This window comes from Elephas maximus, chromosome 5 (assembly GCF_024166365.1).
Source record: "Elephas maximus indicus isolate mEleMax1 chromosome 5, mEleMax1 primary haplotype, whole genome shotgun sequence".
Lineage (NCBI taxonomy): Eukaryota > Metazoa > Chordata > Mammalia > Proboscidea > Elephantidae > Elephas > Elephas maximus.
This window is the reverse complement of record NC_064823.1, coordinates 80,110,060-80,128,421: the sequence shown is the minus strand read 5'-3', so window position 1 is coordinate 80,128,421 and position 18,362 is coordinate 80,110,060. Positions and strand designations below refer to the sequence as shown.

The 18,362-nt window shown below is 40.7% G+C and overlaps 1 protein-coding gene across 2 annotated transcripts in view; it reads left to right on the top strand.

Annotated features, from left to right (window-relative positions):
* The window catches only part of SEPTIN11 (septin 11), a 131,624-nt gene that overhangs the window by 47,299 nt on the left and 65,963 nt on the right, over positions 1 to 18,362 (top strand). For both annotated transcript variants that reach the window (XM_049885970.1, XM_049885969.1), the window contains exon 2: positions 14,008 to 14,122. In XM_049885970.1, the coding sequence (XP_049741927.1) occupies positions 14,008 to 14,122 (115 nt within the window). The remainder of the gene's footprint in view (positions 1 to 14,007; positions 14,123 to 18,362) is intronic.

Genomic DNA, 18,362 nt, shown 5'->3' with positions numbered 1-18,362 from the left:
CTGGGACTGGCTGCTGGGTTTGAACCGCCAACCTTTGGGTTAGCAACCGAGCACTTAACCATTGTACACCAGGGCTCCTTTGTTACACAGTAAAATGTGTTGCTGTCGAGTCGATCCTCACTCCCTGGTATATACACAGTGTATGATCCCCAGGACTTGTGAATATGATAGTTATTGCCATGATTAAACCCCACCAAAACACCCATTGCTATCAAGTCAATTCCAACTTATAGCAACCCTATAGGACAGAGTAGGAAACCTTGGTGGCGTAGTAGTTAAGAGTTTGGCTGCTAACCAAAAGGTCGGCCATTCGAATCTACCAGGTGCTCCTTGGAAACCCTACGGGGCAATTCTACTCTGTCCTGTAGGGTTGTTATGAGTTGGAACCTATTTGATGGCAATGGGTTTGGTTTATAGGACAGAGTAGAACCGTCCATAGAGTTTCCAAGAAGCAGCTGGTGGATTTAAACTGCTGACCTTTTGGTTAGCAGCTGAGCTCTTAACAACTACACCACCAGAGCTCCATTCCCACGGTTAGATTATGTTCTATGGCACAGTTAACTTTAAGAAAGGGAGATCATCCTGGTAGAACCTGACCTAATCAAGTGGTCCCTAAAAAGGAACTGGACTCTTCCTGAAAAGTGAGAGGAATTTGACATGAGGGAGGTACTCTGTTGCTGACTTTGAAGATGCGTGTGGCCCTGTGACTAGAGGAGCTGAGAGCAGCCTCTAACTGACCACCAGCAAGGAGAGGAGGACCTCAGTCTGACAATCTGACAACTGCAAGAAACTGAATTCTGCCAACTACCTGGATGTGTTTGGAAGCGGGTTTTATTCCCTGGAGCCTTCAGATGAGAACTCAGCCTGGCCAGCACCTTAGTTTCAGCCTTCTGACACGCTGAGCAGAGAATCTGGCCACATTATGCTTAGGCTTCTGACCTACAGAATTGAGAGCTAATAAATAAGTGGGCATTGCTTTAAGCCATTATGTTTGTGATAATTTGTTATGTGGCCACAGGAAGCTAACGCGTACCCCAACTTACCGTAAGCATCCTGATGGTCTCCAGGGCTGAGATTCAGATACGGTGGAAATCTCAGGGAGATTTGAAAATTTGGGCCAGGACTGTTAGTAATATTTGCAGAGCGTAGTAATATTTGCAGAGCGATGTCTGTTAATTTCTATATTTATTTTCTAAGAGCGTATTTATCACGGCTTTGATCATTTTTATGACGGTTCCTCAATTTTCAAGTGCTTGAAATGTGTTGTTGCACTCAGAGATGTTCTAGGTCAGCTGAGGAACTTGGGTATGCCTTGGGAGGGGAGAGCCGCCAGGCTGGGACTGAGAAGACATCCTGGTGGTTTCTTTTTATGACTTCCTTAGAGCTGGTTTGGATTTGTCTTTTTTTTTTTTTTTTGATTTCTCAGAGACTACCACTACATGGTCATTACCATAACTGGAAATCCCTTGCCTTTTCAGAAAGAGACAGAAACAAATGGTGTCTTTCAAAAGGAAGTGGCTAATTTACATCCGGTGATAGAACTGGTGGCATAGGGAAGGAAGTGTCCCATCCATATTTCATTACTTGCTGATTAATGCATTTACTAGATACACGTATATGAACTGTGCCACAGTATTTCTCAAATAGGAAGCACTGAGGAATTGATGTGCGAATATGAGGACTAGAACCCTACATAAAAAAGTTGAAGGGAAAAAAAAGAAAACTTCCAACTGATTTGAGCCTCATAATTCTCTTTGACCTCCTAGTCATTCCTATTTTGAAAAAGCTTGTCTGAAAGGTATGCCACACGTTCAAGGCAGGGCCCCGAGTCCATTCCAACTCATGGCAACCCTATGTGTGTAGAACTCCACAGGGTTTTCTTGGCTGTAATCTTTACAGAAGGAGATCTCCAGGCCTTTCTTATGTGGTGCTGTTGGGTGGGTTCAGATTGCCAACCTTTAGGTTAGTAGCCAAGTGCAAACGGTTTGCATCACCCAGGGACCTTAGAGGCAGGGTGGAAGGGACAAAAATGACCCAAATGAGCAACTGTGAGACAATTGGGTGGCTTTCTCCTTTGCGAGAGAGATGATATGTTTTCTGTGAAATCAGGATATTTGGAATCCCACTGGAAAGCCAGAGGGGTTTGAAATGATTAGCAACACCTCCCCCCACCCCATATTTTTCTCATTAGCCTTCCTAGGTGGCTTGCAGTGTGAAGGGCTTCTCATCACCTCTGTGACGTGGAGTGGTACGAGAGGACAACTGGATCATCTGTTTCTGATCAGACCGTGCCGTCATAAATACTTCTTGCCTATTTGTCACATTGCTTACCTCCCACCCCCGTTTTCCTCTGAGTACTGCAAAATTTGTGTGCGTCGCTGGAATGCACATGTGGGCCTTGTCATTCCCAAACATTTGACTTTCTGCTAATCAGCAGTTTGTGGCATGAGGTTGTTATAGGCATTAGTCACTTTGACTCGAATAGAAAACTCTGGTCTTTGGAAACTTAAGAACATGTCTTTTTTGTTAATTCTTGGCATCGTAGATTGAATCTCTCAGAGTTTACACTGACCTTCAGAAAAACATTCTGTCTGTGAGAAAAAGTATTGCCACTTTTTATAGTTTTTGGATTGTCACACTTGTTTTTGTTTTGTTTTTTGCTTTTCTGAAAGTTGGCTTTACTAAGTTTGTAATGCAACAGCTGGTGCTTTCTTCACCTCAGGTATCTATTTTTGGATACTGCTTTTAAATAGTGTTTTTCCTGATTTTTATACAAGGAATCTAATTTCTGATGTGACAAGGTTGAGACCCCAGTCATAGATAAACCGACCAGATCTGAGGCCTGTTAATAAGTGTGGGCAGTTATTGTTTTACCTGAAGGTAGGTTTTAGAGAGGACAGAAAGGACTAGGAGGCAGGAGTGGAAAACTAGAACCCGCACCACTGTATTTTCAGGGGTTTTGTATCATGCTTCACTCAGCAGCCAATGTGAATTCTTATCTGTGAAGAGGGTCCAAGTGTAATGGAGAGATGGGTGGACCAGGCATCAAAACGTCTGGTTCTCAGTGTGTTTCTGTCTATTTCTACCTGGACCTGTGCATAGGGAAAACCAATCACTTGGACACTATGTTGTTCTTAGCTGCGGTCGAGTCAGGTCTGACTCACGGTGACCCCGCATACAACAGAGTGACGTTACCTTGACCCGTGACATCCTCATGATTGCTGACATGCTTGAGTCTATTGTTGCCTTCCAGCCTAGGAGGCTCATCTTCCAGCACTATTTTGGACAACATTCTGTTGTGATCCACAGTGTCTTCATTGGCGAATATTTGGAAGTAGATCACCAGGCCTTTCTTCCTAGTGTGTCTTAGTCTGGGAGCACTGCTGAAACCTGCCTACCGTGGGTGACCTTGCTGGTACTTGAAATACCAGTGGCATGGCTTCCAGCATCATAGTAACACACAAGCCATCAGAGTATGACAAACTATATACTATTATACCTGCTTCCTTACCTGAAAATAAGGAGGTTGGAGAATATGACTTCTGTGAAGTACCAAACTGGATACACACTTTGGCGAAGTCCAATGGAGGTATTGTTAGAAAAAGAGTACCAAAGGATCCAAGTCATGAATATCAAGGCTCAAAAATAGAAATCAGCTGGTAGACTGGCTACCATTATGCCAGCGAAGAAGGCTGGGTGGGAAAAGTTCAGCCAAAAAGGTATGGTGGGCACTCAACAAATGTTTGAGTTATTACATCTGGGTGCAGAGGAGAAAAGCTAACCTGGTAGTGTTGGCTTCAAGAAGACTTCACTGTCCAAATTAGAGTGTGAAGAAGTCGGGGGAAGATATAGAATGATTGAACAGCGGACTTTTTCTTCTGCAAGCAAGTGTAGATTTCATCAGGGTTAGCGATGTGTAGTTGAGCACTATGGCTGCTAACCAAAAGGTCGGTGGTTTGAATCCACCAGCTGCTCCTAGGAAACGCTATGGGTCAGTTCTGCTCTGTTCGCTAGGGTTGCTATGAGTCAGAATCAACTTGACAGCAATATGCTAACAGATATTATTCTAGGGCCTCTCTGACGCCTTGAAGTAGATGCTGTTGCCATTTGGCATAAAAAAATGAGAGGAAGTACAGATTTGAATTGAGAGTGGGGAATGGAGGATAAGTTCTGTTTTGGAGATGTTGGCTTAGAGGTGCCTGGGCCATGGATGTACAGGTGGAGAGCATAAGATAGGCCTGGGCTGTGGGTGGTGACTAGGAGTTATTATCCTATTGTTGGGCAAGGATGAGCTCTTCCAAGACAGGTGTGTAAAATGAGCTGAAGATGGAGAATTACGTGATGGATTCTTGCAACAGCCTTGTGAGGTAGTTTATTTTAAAGCTGAGAAAACCGAGATTGAGAAGTTAAATGACTTACCCCAGGTCACAGAGCTAAGCAACGACAGTGTTTATACTTGTCCTCAAGTTCTAACTTCACCTGCTGAGCTCCTTCCACTGTACCAACCTATCCTTCTGCTCAGTCTAATCACTTTCGATGTTACTTAGTTCTGCAATTAAAAAGATAACCACTCATATATTTTATCCCATCACCTATATAGTAACTGTAATAAAAATTGCAGGCTTACCTCCTTGCAAAAGAGGCTTTTCACCCCTGTAATACTGAATTATTATTACTAACTTTCTCTGTTTTTAAAAACCTTTTTTTATTTTCTACTATAAAAGTACAAGGTTTTTTTTTTTTTGGTAATAATTCAAATGTTACAGCTTAAATAATTAAAAGTAATCCTACCACTTCCCAAAGAAAACTCCTACAGTGTTATTTTTGCAAAATTTATTCCTCTGCTGGGAATCTTTTGGAAAAAGCTACTTAAAGATAGCACTTGGAATTGGGGCAATTACTCAGTGTCAATCAAGTGTTTTTTGTTGATTTGGTAGTGTTTTCCAAGGTAGCCCTGGTGGTGCAGTAGTTAAGCACTCTGCTGCTAACCAAAAGATCAGCGGTTCAAACCGACTAGCCACGCTACAGGAGAAAGATGTAGCAGTCTGATTCCATAGACTTACAACCTTGAAGCCCTGTGGAGTGGCTCTACTCTGTCCTATAGGGTTACTGTAAGTTGGAATTGATTCGACGGCAATGGGTTTGGTTTTTTGGTTTTCCCTGGGCTTGGCGGGGAGAGCTGATCTAGCTTTGAGATTTAGGCCCTGGCCCTTGGATGCCCCTTCTTCCTTTTCAATCACAGCTTCCAGCTAGGCTGCGCTCAGGTTCTTTCTTTCTCATCATATAGTTTTCCTCCTGACTGTTCCCCTCCTTGCTTTGGCTCTGTCCATTCCACTGCTTGTGTGAGACACATCCTTGGGGGTTTTCTTGGCTCTGACCTTGGGATTTCGAGTAGCAAATGTTGTCCAAGTCATCCTTCAAAAATGTGATCCTTGTTGATAATGAGATGCTTCAGACATTTTATATTATGAAAATTACCCTAGAAATGCCTCTCCTTGAAAAACATCCTGATGCAGGCTTCATAGTTGTGGTTGGGGTTGATACTTTGCATTCCAGTGTTTTCCCTTTTGCATGGGAACAAAGGGTGTTTCCTGTCTTCCCACCAAGCTTCCTTGAACCAATTCAACAGTCTCTAGAATGTAATGGTTAAGCATGTGTGTATATATATATATATATATTTTTTTTTTCAAAACTGATTTGTCAGGGCTCTTGGCTAAAACTTACTTCTCAGACATTTGTGAGGCCAGAATTTTTTCAGATACTGGGAAGCAGTCAAGGATTTCATGTGAGAAATAGCAAGTTCTTTTTTTTTTTTTTTTTGAATCTCTCCTTGACTTGGTGGCATCTGCACTATGGAAACAGGACTTGAAAAAAGCCATTACCTAAGATGAGGGAGGGATGTATGCCCCTTCTGTTTTCCAAGTGGCTGCCTTCTTTATGGGGCAAAGACAGAGAGCAAAGGGATTATTCCATGCACTTCCCCTTTGCCCCATCTCAGCTCCATTTAAAATGGGACATCCAAGAAGACTTGAGTCTTCATCATTTCTACCTCCTTCCGTCAGGCAGTGCTGCTCAGAAAGACTCCTTGTTTTCATCTGAATACATAAAACCTGCGCGTCAGCTCTTCATAGGAGTTATCTACTAGGTTAATGCACAACAGTATGTGTTTTTACGTACTACAGGCTTCCCTGAAAGAATGAGTAATCACATTAGTTATAAGGTTGCATGGCTTCCAGTACTTTGGATAGCTTATGATTACACATTTGAGACTGATTAACATCTATGTGTACCACTAGACTAGAAGCTCTGTGAATTAGGGATGCTTTGTTTTCTCACATCCTGTCCTTAGCATTCGGCATAGTGACTGGCACACATTGGTACTCAATAAATATTTGTTGAATGAATGAATGCATGATAAACATTTACTTTTCTTCTTGAAGACAGGTGACTAACTTATGCAGAGGACTTACAGTCATCCCTCTGTATCCAGGAGTTCTGCATCTCTGGAGCTGATTGAAAATATTTGAGAAACAAATGTTCTGTTGTTGCTGTCGTGTACTATGTAGTTAGGCCTGTGATGGTTGCGTCTGTACTGAACACATACAGGCTTTTTCTGTCATTATTGCCTAAACAATACGATATAACAACTATTGACATAGCACGTGCATTGTATTAGGTATTATAAGTAACTAGAGATGATTTGAAGTACACAGGAGGATGCACGTAGGTTATATGCAAATACTGTGCCATTTTATATAAGGAACTTGAACGTCCTCGGATTTTGGTATCCTCGGGGGTCCTGAAATCAATCCCTTTTGGATACCGAAGGATGACTGTATTTCCTAGGTTTTGCTTTGGGGTTATAATACCTCCTTTTCAAAAATCTCGTGGAACATTGCAGATATAGCAGAAGAAATTTCTTTCCTTCTTTCTTTAACCAAGGCATTTGTAGAGGTGGGCATGTAACTTTTTTTTTTTTTTTAAAGCTAAGTCATACTTTATCATTATCATAATTAAAAATGAAAATTTCAGGTGGAAAACACAGAAGGTATGCATTACAGATTTTCACTGGGTTGGAGTTTTCGAGGGTGACTGGTGGAAACTTCTTTCATGTGTGTTTTAAAAGTTTAGCCAATTTAGATCTGGTAAGAGAAAATATACTACCAGGAAAGTTTTACCCTGTGTTGACTTTCCTCAAGCAACGGACAGAATTGGATTTATGCCTCTCTGATTTCCAGATTCAAGAAACCTTGGAATTAGCATTAAAACCAGAGACTTTACTTAGAGGTCGTTTGGTTAAATCTCTTCATTTTACAGATGAAGAAACGTAAGCCCAAGGATTAAGTGGCTTAGATCAATATAATTTATTATCCATACACCGAAGCCTTTGAGAATAATGGAATCACCATTTCCTACAAGTAGAAATCTCCAGCTCTCTAAAAAAGAATGCATAGAAGTAGTTATCTCTTAAATTAAAAAATAATTCAAATTTTAAAGGGGGAATTATTCTAAACTTAAACTGTAATATCTGTTTGCAAAAATGAAAATTAAGTTCTACTTGTTTTCAAATCAAAACACTTATCACCTTGGTAGCATGCTCTCTTGCTTTCCGCCTGCTGATAAGGATCAGAGGCCATAGGCTGCCTCAAACCACATCTGCTGAGGGACTTCGGTTTTAAAAGAAAAGAAGAGAGATACGGCTTCACTTTGAGTATGGTGAATAGAATCCATTTAGGAACATTCAGTTTATTAATTTCAGAGACTCTGGGCTGGATTAAAATAAAACAATTTAATTTAATTTGAAATTAAAAACAACGATGAAAATGAGGAATCCAGAATGTTTTCCAGCCATGCAGGATGTTGATGCTGTTGGCCTCGCTTATTCCTGTAACCTGTTGCCGTCAAGTTGATTCCAACTCATAGCAACCCTATAGGACGCTATGGAACTGCCCCATAGAGTTTTCAAGGAGCACCTGGTGAATTCGAACTGCTGACCTTTTGGTTAGCCGCCATAGCTCTTAACCACTACACCACCAGTGTTTCCATTCCTGTAAATAGTAATGTGATTCTGTGGCTTTTCCCCCAGCTTCGTAAATTTAGGGTGGAGTTTCTTCTTGTTAGACTCCTCATTCACCCTTCCCCTTTTTTCTTTTTTCTTCCCTTAGTGATTACTTTCCTGGATCCTAAATCCAAGGGCTTTGCTGAACAGCAGCTCCTCCTAGAACCATAAAATTAGAAGCATAGCAGCGATAAAAGTAGCTTCTAATTCATTTCAAATTTAAAAAGTTTGTCTCTGCCTACCTAATTTAGGGAAGGGAAACCAGCATTTATTGAGGACCTATTAAATGTTGTTATTGTTAGGTGCCCTCAAGTTGATTTTTGATTCCATGTGAAAGAGTAGAGCTGCCCTGTAGGGTTTCCTAGGCTGTAGTCTTTATAGGAGTGGATCACCAGGTCTTTCTCCCACAGAGCTGCTGGGTGGGTTCAGACCACCAACCTTTTGGTTAATAGCCAAGCACTTAGCTCTTCTGCCACCAGGGCTCCTTTATTAAGTGCAGGGTACTGTCATGTACGTCATTTCTGTATCTCCTCCCAACAGCACTGCAAAGTACCTCATTTTTACTGATGGAGGAAAAGAGACTAAAAAGTAGGAGGCAAAGTTGGGGTTCATACCCAGCTATCTCTGAGTCCAAGGCTTTTGTTTTACTGCCTTGCTTCTGGTGAAGCAAAATTTGAAATTGTGGAGCATAAGTTACTCTGCATATTTTAAAGCAGCACTCAGAATGTAGGTGTTGGCACACATGCTTATATAATTTGTTTTATAATTATCTCAATAATGAAGTCTGCTGGACATCTGAAAGACTTGTTGATTTTTAACTTCAGAGTATGCAGTCATAACCAAGTGACCTTTGGGCATAGGTAGCATTTATCTAGAAGACTTTCTCAAGCCAAACTTCTCTTTGTTTTGTTTTTCCTGAAAGATTTGGAGAGCTCTATCTAGCCTGTCCTAAAAGATGTCTCCTGAATGTCCTTGGCCTAAAAGATGTCTCCTGAATGTCCTCTTCGCTCTAGTAACCAAAAGCCATTTCTGCCATCTAAACCTTCCCATCGTTAATGCCATGGCATCTATCACTTTTATCCTTAGTAGTATTGCACTGATATAGGGCCTGTCTCTACTTATATACTGTAAGCTTCTTAAGGGCAGGAATTGTGTTCAGCTATGATATTTTTACATTTAACAAAAAAATATTGTATCCACATGATAGAGATGTTTTAAAGAGAGAAAGGTGAGGCAATAAAATTATTAAAGACTGGTTATTTTATTTTATATCATGTGTTTAGTTATAACGTATTTCAAGATGGAATGGGCTGTAGAAATTGTCTAAGTACAGACCTTACTAAATAGATTAGCAAACTGAGGACTAAATCAATTAAGGTCTTAATAGTTACTTACTTAGTAGCTCCATGTTGGCACTTTTGTTTCAAAAATGGTCAAAACTCAGCCTTATATTATGAGCTTCATGTGCTGTAGCTTGCAAAAAGTCCATGCCTGGCCTTGGTGTTGCCAAGACCAGTGAATATATACTTGAAGCTATTTTGCCAATTCTAATCCTCAGTTTCCAGCTCTCTGATTGTCAAAGAATTATGGTTTTAGAGAATTTTTTTTCTTTCTATTTTAACATATTGGATTTTTTTTTCCCTTTAAGTAGACTTTAATTTTTAGAGCCATTTTAGGCTTACGGAACAATTGAGCAGAAAGTACAGAGAGTTCCCATATACCTCCTTTCCCTCTGCCCACAGTTTCCCTTATTATTAACATGTTGCATTGGTATTGTACATTTGTTACCATTGATGAGCCAGTATTGATAGATTGTTATTAATTGAAGTCCATAGTTTACATCTTTATGTTGGACAGCCTTAGGGGTTTTGACAAACGCATATGTGTCCATCATTACAGTTTCATACAGTATAGTTTCATTGCACTAAAAATGCCTTGTGCTCCACCTGTTCATCCCTTCTTCCCCTCCCCAAACTTCCAGCAACCAGTGAGCTTTTCACCACCTCTGTAGTTTTGCCAAGAAGCCCTGGTGCACAGTGGTTAACCACTTAGCTGCTAACTGAAAGGTTTAACACTTCGAACTCATCAGCTGCTGTGTGGGAGAAAAGACCTAGCAACCTACAACCGTGAAGATTACAGCCTAGGAAACCCTATGAGGCAGTTCTACTCTGTTCTATCACCATGAGTAGGAATTGACTCAATGGCATACAACAGCAAAACTCTGTGTTTCCATTTTCTCATGTGTAAACTGAGGTTGGTAATAATAGTAACTACCTCATAGAAATGTTAACAGAAATACCTTAGTTCATTTGTGTTTAGGGCTTTTCTGGAAGATTGGAAATGGTAAATAAATGTTAGGTGTTTCAATGATGATCATGGAATACCGAATAGCTTGAGCCATCTTTATCCAATCAGTATTTTTCTTATATTGGTATGGGAAATGTTTATTGAAATTCCTCCCTGAGACATCATAATGAAGACCATGGTGGAGGTAAAATCTGAGTGAGATCTGGAAGGCTTGGCTGTGTAAACATTAGATGTAAGGCCCTTCTTAGAGGAAATAGTGTGAATGAACCATGTGGTGGGGGTGGAGAGGTGGGGCTTAGATTTGTCCCAGGAACATTAAATAATTCAGCTTAACTGCAGGTAAGGCACTCCATGGGGATTCACGGTAGATTCAGTGGGAATGAAGATTTGGGTTCAGCCCATGGAGGGCCTGAGATGCCAGGCCAAGACGTTTGGATTGAGGGCCTCTGAGCATTGAGAATCCTTTGGCTGCAAGGTAGAGAGAAAGGATTAGAGAGGAGTGGGACCAAGGCAGGGAGACCAGTTGGGAGGCTGTTGAATTAGTAGGAATGGCAAGGAAGAGGATGTAGCATTTGTAAGATTTAGGCATTGATGGGAGAAGGGTGGCCCCTAGCATAATTAAGTGCCCTTAACAGAAATTTTAAGCAGTGGGTGGTTTTTTTTTAACAGAAATAGGGAACTCCAGAGAAGGAGTGGGTTTGGGATAGAGGGATATGATTTCAGCTTTGTGTACATGAGTTTGAGGTATAGACAGGACAACCCAAGACAGCTTGCCCATGTGATAGAAATTTAGAGCTGGAACACAAGTGGAAACCCTGGTGGCATAGTGGTTAAGTACTGTGGCTGCAAACCAAGAGGTCGAAAGTTCAGATCTGCCAGGCACTCCTTGGAAACCCTATGGGGCAGTTCTCCTGTGTCCTGTAGGGTCGCTATGAGTTGGAATAGACTCGATGGCAGTGGGGTTTTTTTTTTGGGGGGGGGGAACCCAAGCAGAACAGTTGAGGCTTGAAGATAAAATTCAGAGAGTCATTTCCGGATACGTGATAGTGTTAATGACATAGGAATATAGTTCATTCCTTGAGATTGGGCCTATAGACTGAAAAAAAAGCCTAGATTTCTTGAATAGTGATGACGAAGACAAGATGCAATATACATGTACAATAGAATGCTGGAGTGCAGGATTTCAATTCAGCTGCTCTGTGTGAGTCACCAAGTTAGTTGCTCAGAGCTGCTGTTTGCATTTACTACAGTTCGTTTTCAAAGCCTGTTCATGATCCAAAGAGAGAGCTTCCTGTTTCCTTCTTCCCTGTCACATATGATAGGCAATGACTCTCAGGATGCCCTTTACACAGGTTAGAGAATTACACTTTAAAAAAAAAAAAAAAAAGCATTATAAAATTTACATGTTTTATATCACAAAGTTAGAAGATAAAGACTCCAAAGGCATAACTGTAAATTTCAAAAATTTCAAGACCAAATTCTTTATAACCCTTCATTTTGTATGTGGTTTTCAATGGGTATAAAAATACTCAGTGGGTGTGTGGGTGGTTTCTCGTGTTTTGGAAATGGTGAGAATATGAGATGCTGAGCACTGGGTTCTGGGATGAGAGCTATAATTACTAACTCTGATTCTTTCCCAGGATTGGCTCATGGGAGGATATCTGGTATCTAAAAACCTAACAATCCAGAATCTAGGGCAATAAACCACTCTTGCCTCTCCCCTGGAAATGAAAAGAAGCCTTATGGCAGGAAGGGGAGGAACTGTGGGATGACAGTTCTTCCTTGCCTCATCTCTTTTCACTCGGTTCACTGACCATTCCAGTCAGTGATACATCAGAAGTAGAGGTGGGTGTGATGGTTTCTCCTTGCTTGATACACAACAGCCACCGTGCAGCTGTGATGGAAAGAGTTCTAAATATAGCCCAGGACTCATTTCAAATCCTCCTCCCCCAAGTCCTGGAGGATGTGGTGAACACCCTAAAAATACCTGCTGTCTGAATCTTTGAGGTATCTGAAGAGGAAGGGGTAGGCACTAGCATTGAGGCCCTAAGAAATGGAGGCTGGTTGGGAGGCTTGGTCAGCTACCAGAATTGTGTCCACTGAAACCTGCTCTGGAAGCCATTTAGTGAACTGTCTACCTTGCCATCCAGCTTAAGGATAAGTGCTTACTTTGAAGGCTCATATTCACTGTTGGCAGATTTCAAGGAAACTATTCATAGACGAGGCATCTGTTCTCTACCCCATTGACCCGAAACCTGTAGCAGCCACAGTGGTGTTCAACAGTGTGGTGGTTTTTAGTCTTATTTCACAGAATCAGAATTTTAGAGCTGGCAAGAAATTACGTTGTTCATAAAACATTCCATTGAATTCACTACATTTATGGAGTCACATTTGTCTGCAGATAGAGTGATCACAGAGATTTGGAAATGGGGGTCTCAATCCTTGACTACTAAAAAAATCATAACATTGATTAAGTGATCCTATGCAAAGATTTTTCTTTTTTTTTTAAAAAGAAATTTTGCAGCTCATTTTGTCACCCAAACTGAGTATTATGAATATAAAGTTCATTGGCAATATAAGCAGAACACCAGGAACCTTGACTTCTAGAAGGCTTTCAATATCTAGTTTCTCCAAATGCAAATTATACCATAGTATTGTAAGCTGAAGGATCATAGTTGACCTGGGACTGAAAGCTTCATAGATTATCACCAACACCCATGGGATGCATTCAGCATTGAGAAGGCATTTAGCACCAGCTTATAAAAAAAAATATATAGAATGGCATAAATCACCTGACTCTTTTAATGTATGATAGCTACCTTACTCCAGTCTCCTTCAGTAAACTCTGAGAAGGCCCAGACAGTTCAGAAACTGTGCTAGGAGCTGTGTAGGGGGGAGCCTGTATAGCTAATGGAAGAGACGGGACCAATGCTTATGCTGAGTAGTTTTAAACTTGTTTCGTTATGGTAATGACAGCATTTCCATAATTGTAATAAGTATATGTCCTTTACTGTGATCTTCTCAAAGCTTCTTTATGTATCTGGAAGAGTACAATTATTTATTTATTTTTTAGTATGTGTTGAAAGTTTTGCTTAAGTGATTGAAGCTATCAGAATGGGTGGTTTTTCATGTCAATTAAGTGCCCCATCTCTGTGCATCTCTCCGTGTGTAGCAACTTCAAAACCGGTAAACTGAACCAGTTGCCATTGAGTCCTTTCCGACTCATAGCAACCGTATAGGACAGAGTAGAATTGTCCCACAGGGTTTTCAAGGAGCGGCTGTTGCATTTAAGCTGCCGACCTTTTGGTTAGCTGCCAAGCTCTTAACCACTGTGCCACCAGGGTTCCAAGCCACTTCAGGAAGCTAAAATTTCCCTGAAGCATTACACTTGTAACCAGGAATGAGTTACCCTGGGATATAGTCTGTTTTGGGAAACTGTGTGATTTTGTGAAAGAGCATGGCTTTGGAGCTGTTGGTGCCTTCTGTAGGGTGTAGAACTCAAGGAGGGTGTGGGTGCAGAGGGAATCTCTTTTTTTCCATGGATGAAAAAAGGAGAGGAAGGGAGAAGGTAATGTCTATAATATGTGGTACCTACATGGCATAATTCCTGGATTCTCAAATATTCCCCTCTGAAATTCCAGAATGAAGAGCTTCGAAACTTGTCCCTTTCTGGCCATGTTGGATTTGACAGCCTCCCTGACCAGTTGGTCAACAAATCTACTTCTCAAGGATTCTGTTTCAACATCCTGTGTGTTGGTAAGTGATCCATCACCTGCTGCTGAGCAAGGAGGCTGGCCTGGTGATTGTCAGAGGGGCATGTTTCAGGAAAATAATGGGAATGATGGTTTTACTCTCTTTTTTCCCATCAGTAATTTTTTTTTTTAAAGCAGGGCAACAATCCCTGTGTTACATATGTTACAGTTAGAAAGATAGTTAAAAAAAAGCATTGTAAGCTTTATGGTATTGCTCAAATTATTATTTTAATTCTTGTTACATACTCCAGCAGCTGGTCAATTTAATATCGTTATTAAAACACTTTTTTTTTTTTTTGTAGGCGTGGGAGGGGGGAAAGAAATCTCCTTGGCCTAGCTGAATGATAGGAAGTTGAAAAAAGGGACTGAGAGGTACATAGTGAGATAGTTCAAGAAGTGAATAGAGAATTTGCTTCTAGGGTTTCTGACTGTAGTACAGTAATATTTTTAAAGATATGCCAGCTAAAGTAAATAAAATCCAGAACTACTTAAACTACTTTAATAAACCTATAATGTTTAAAACTTACTTTTAGGAAAAAAGACAGTTTAAAATTCTATTTTATATTTAAAACAAATTCTCTGCCTAAATTATCGAATTAACCTTCTGTCCTTAAATTGGGATCTAAAATTGGTAGACAAGTGGAAAAAACCACAGAGGCCTGACTTACTTACGTCTTTAGTATGTTTTATTCATATCCTTGAAACATTATACTTTAGTCCAGACCTCTGGACTTGGCGATTTTCTTTTTCTTCTCTCTAGCCATATCCTTTTTAAACTAAAAGGAGGAAGGTAGAAAAGAAGGGATGGGGGGAAAAAAGGAGAAAATAAAAATATAATTCTCCCGTTTGAAGCAAAAATGCCCTTAGAATAAAAAAGGGCCTTTTCCTTCACCATCTCTATTCACTCTTGGCAAACCGCTAAATAGCAGTTAAGTAGTTTGCCAGCATTGTTTTGTTGCCCTTGTCCTCTGGCCATATATTTCTGAGAATATCAATTTGAGACAAACTAAATGGAATTCTGTCTATAGCTAAGTAGACCATCCTTCCCCTAAGCTTGGGAGAATGTACCAGACTTCTCATGTCCAAGTCAAATGAACTCAATTTAGAAAAGGCGCGTGTTTAATGTAAGAACCACCATTTGCTTATTTATTAGTTGTAGAGGAAGGGGATGTTGGGAAGAGGCAGGTATTTTCCTTTTTTTTAAAGTTCTTGAGGAATATATTTAAAGTAGCCTTTGTACTAGACATTCATTTGGCTTGCATACTAGATGAGCTTTCTCCCTGGTATGTCTTAAACACTGGGTAAGGGAATGACTGCAGAGAAACAGGACCAAGGCAGCCAGCTCTCATGCTTTCTCCTTTTCGCTACATGAAGCCTTTTAAAATTCAGCAGAGTGGCAGCTAGCTCTACAGAGTGGCATAAATGAGTTGTCTTTTTTAATTACGTCAAATGCTGAGTGCAGAGCAGGGCAGTTCTTCATTAGCATAGCAATTTGTTGGCAATTTGTTGGTTTTCTATTGAAAAGTTTGCTAAATTGTAATCCGAGGCCAATTACTATTCTGGCTTCCCTTCCCTGCCTCCCCCACCCCTGTCTCCAAAATCGGCTTGGAGAATACATCTGATACTTAGGGCCTGGCCCCTGCATAGTAGGGAAAATCCTTCCAATGGAATTAGACTTACTGGTAGGGCCTGGTTTGACAGAATGTGTGGTGTGGCAATGGGATGTGTTGGCTCAGTGGCTGACCCCTTGTGTTAAATAGCATCATTGTGACACTAGTTGGAATTCCTCACAAGTCACATCGATGCTGCCCTGCTTTTTTGTGAAGCGGTTGCTATTCGGATTCTCTTCGCTAGATAATAATACTTGTGACTCTGAGATTTTTATTCTAGTTTCATTCTTAAACATGTTTAAAATTAGTTTTTCAAACTAATAAAAATAATACATGCTTATTTTTAAAAATATGTAAAACCCCCACTTGTCCCCACCCACCCCGTTCCTACTCCATGGAGATAATGCTGTGGAATTCTTCTAAAAAATAGAAACTTTCTACATCTTTCTATATTGAGAAATTATTTTTGCTGGTTTAAATCAACATTAAGTTTATTATCTTACAGTTCTGTAAGTTAGAAGCCCACCTGTCTCACTGGGTTTGAATCAAGGTGTTAGAAGAGCTGCATTTCTTTCTGGAGGTTCTGTGGGAGAATCCATTGCCTTTTCCAACTTCTCTAGTCTGCCCTTATTCTTTGGCTCTTGGGCCCTTTTCTTCATTTTCAAAGTCAGCGATGTTGCATCTCTTTTTAACTACGTATTTGGAAAATTCTCACTCAAAATTGCAGAAATCCAATTTAAACTCAACTAAGCACCCTTCTTCCCTACCCCAAACACATATCAGAAAGGTAATTTATTGGATCGTGTAACTGAGAACAGTTGGCTCTAGTGGTTCAAACAGTGTTTTTAGAGCTCAGAGGTGTGTCTCTGGCTCTTGGTCCTGGTTGCTTCTGCTTGGCTTTCTATTCGGGCTTTTTTCATCATGGCAGCAGTATGGCCTTCAGCAGTGTTGCCAGCTTAGCAACTCCAGGGGCAAGAATAAGCCATTCCTGACAACTATGGCTGGATAATCACAGGGAGTCCTATGATTGTCCAGAACTGGATCACATGCCCACCCTGAGTAGGAGATGGGGGTCAGCTCACCCAAACACATGAGAGGTTCCCTATAGGAAAAAAGAACTTTTATCAGAAAAAGGATTAGCTGTAGGAGAGACAGACCCCTAGTGGCACAGTGGTTAAGAGCTTGGCTGCTAACCAAAAGGTAAGGAGTTCGAATCCACCTGCTGCTTCTTGGAAACCCTATGGGGCAGTACTACGAGTCAGAATTGACTTGATAGCAAGAAGTTTTTTTGGTGGGAGAGACACACACTAGAGAGATAAAATAGCTCTCTCACAATTACATGTGTCCCTTTCTGTTTTGATTTATACAAATGAGATCTTGCTGTTTATGTTATTCTGCATTTTCTCTTTTTACATCACAATAAGTCCTGAACATCTTTCCATGCCAGTACATCTAGCCATCCTGACTCTTTTCCATAAACCTTTGGAACCCTTTGGTTAGAGTCATCATTAGCTCTTTGGGAGATGGGGATGTCGGTATTAAATATTACTTGTCCTCAGAGGATAAACCAAAAAATCAAATCCACTGCCATTGAGTCAGTTCTCCTGCCCCATAGGGTTCCAAGGCTGTGGTCTTCATGGAAACAGACTGCCACGGCTTTCTCCCTTGGAGTGTCTGATGGGTTCGAACTATAGACCTTTCTGTTAGCAGCTGAGCACTTAACCACTGCACCACCAGGACTCCTCCTCAGAGGATAGAACACATCTGTCTTAGGCTGAGTCCCCTAGAGAAGTGAAGCCAGTGAAGGGTATATATATAAATATATAAAAAGAGATTTATCTCAAGGAAATGGCTTGCCTAGTTGTGGAAACTGGCAAGTCCCAAATCCATGGACCAGACATCAGGCTAGAGGCTTCTGGTGACTCACATGGTTGTAGGGGCAGGCAGATCCCAAGATCTGCAGCTCAGGTGGCAGGCTGCTGGCTCATTTCCCAAGAACTGGAGGTCAGAGGATGATGAGTCAGATGCAGGGTACAGAGAGAGCTTTGTCAGAACATCCATGTATGTTGGATACAGGCCACACCCCCAAGGGAACTGATTGGCTTTCAGCTGATTGGCCTTTCAACTGATTGGCTGCTCATGTCAGATCTCAAAATGGAGGATGATTACGTAATACCTGCCAAACCACTGAGAATCATGGCCTAGCCATGTTGACAAATAACCTTGACCATCACAACATCAAATCTTCTCCATAAATATTTTACAGCAAAATATCTGTATAAGAAGAAACTCCTTCTGTCAATCAGTGGTCCATCTATTTTCAAATTAAGAGTCTACAAAAAAGGATTCTAGTCGATCAAAATATTTGGACAGACACATAGAAGAGTTGGTGTCATATTTAAGTTAAGCGTATCCATGGTAATTTCCCTGTCACCCTGCTGCCCATTTGTTTTTGTTTTTTTTTTAATTTTTATACAGTATGCACATGTGTGAAGTTTATACTATCATTACTTTATTTTCATGTGATAAGCTTGGAAGGGAATTGAGGGTAAAAAGAGAGTTATGATACCAGTAAGGAAACTGATGATTTTATCTAAAAGGTCTTAAGAGTCATAATTTGGTTTTGTGGTAAGA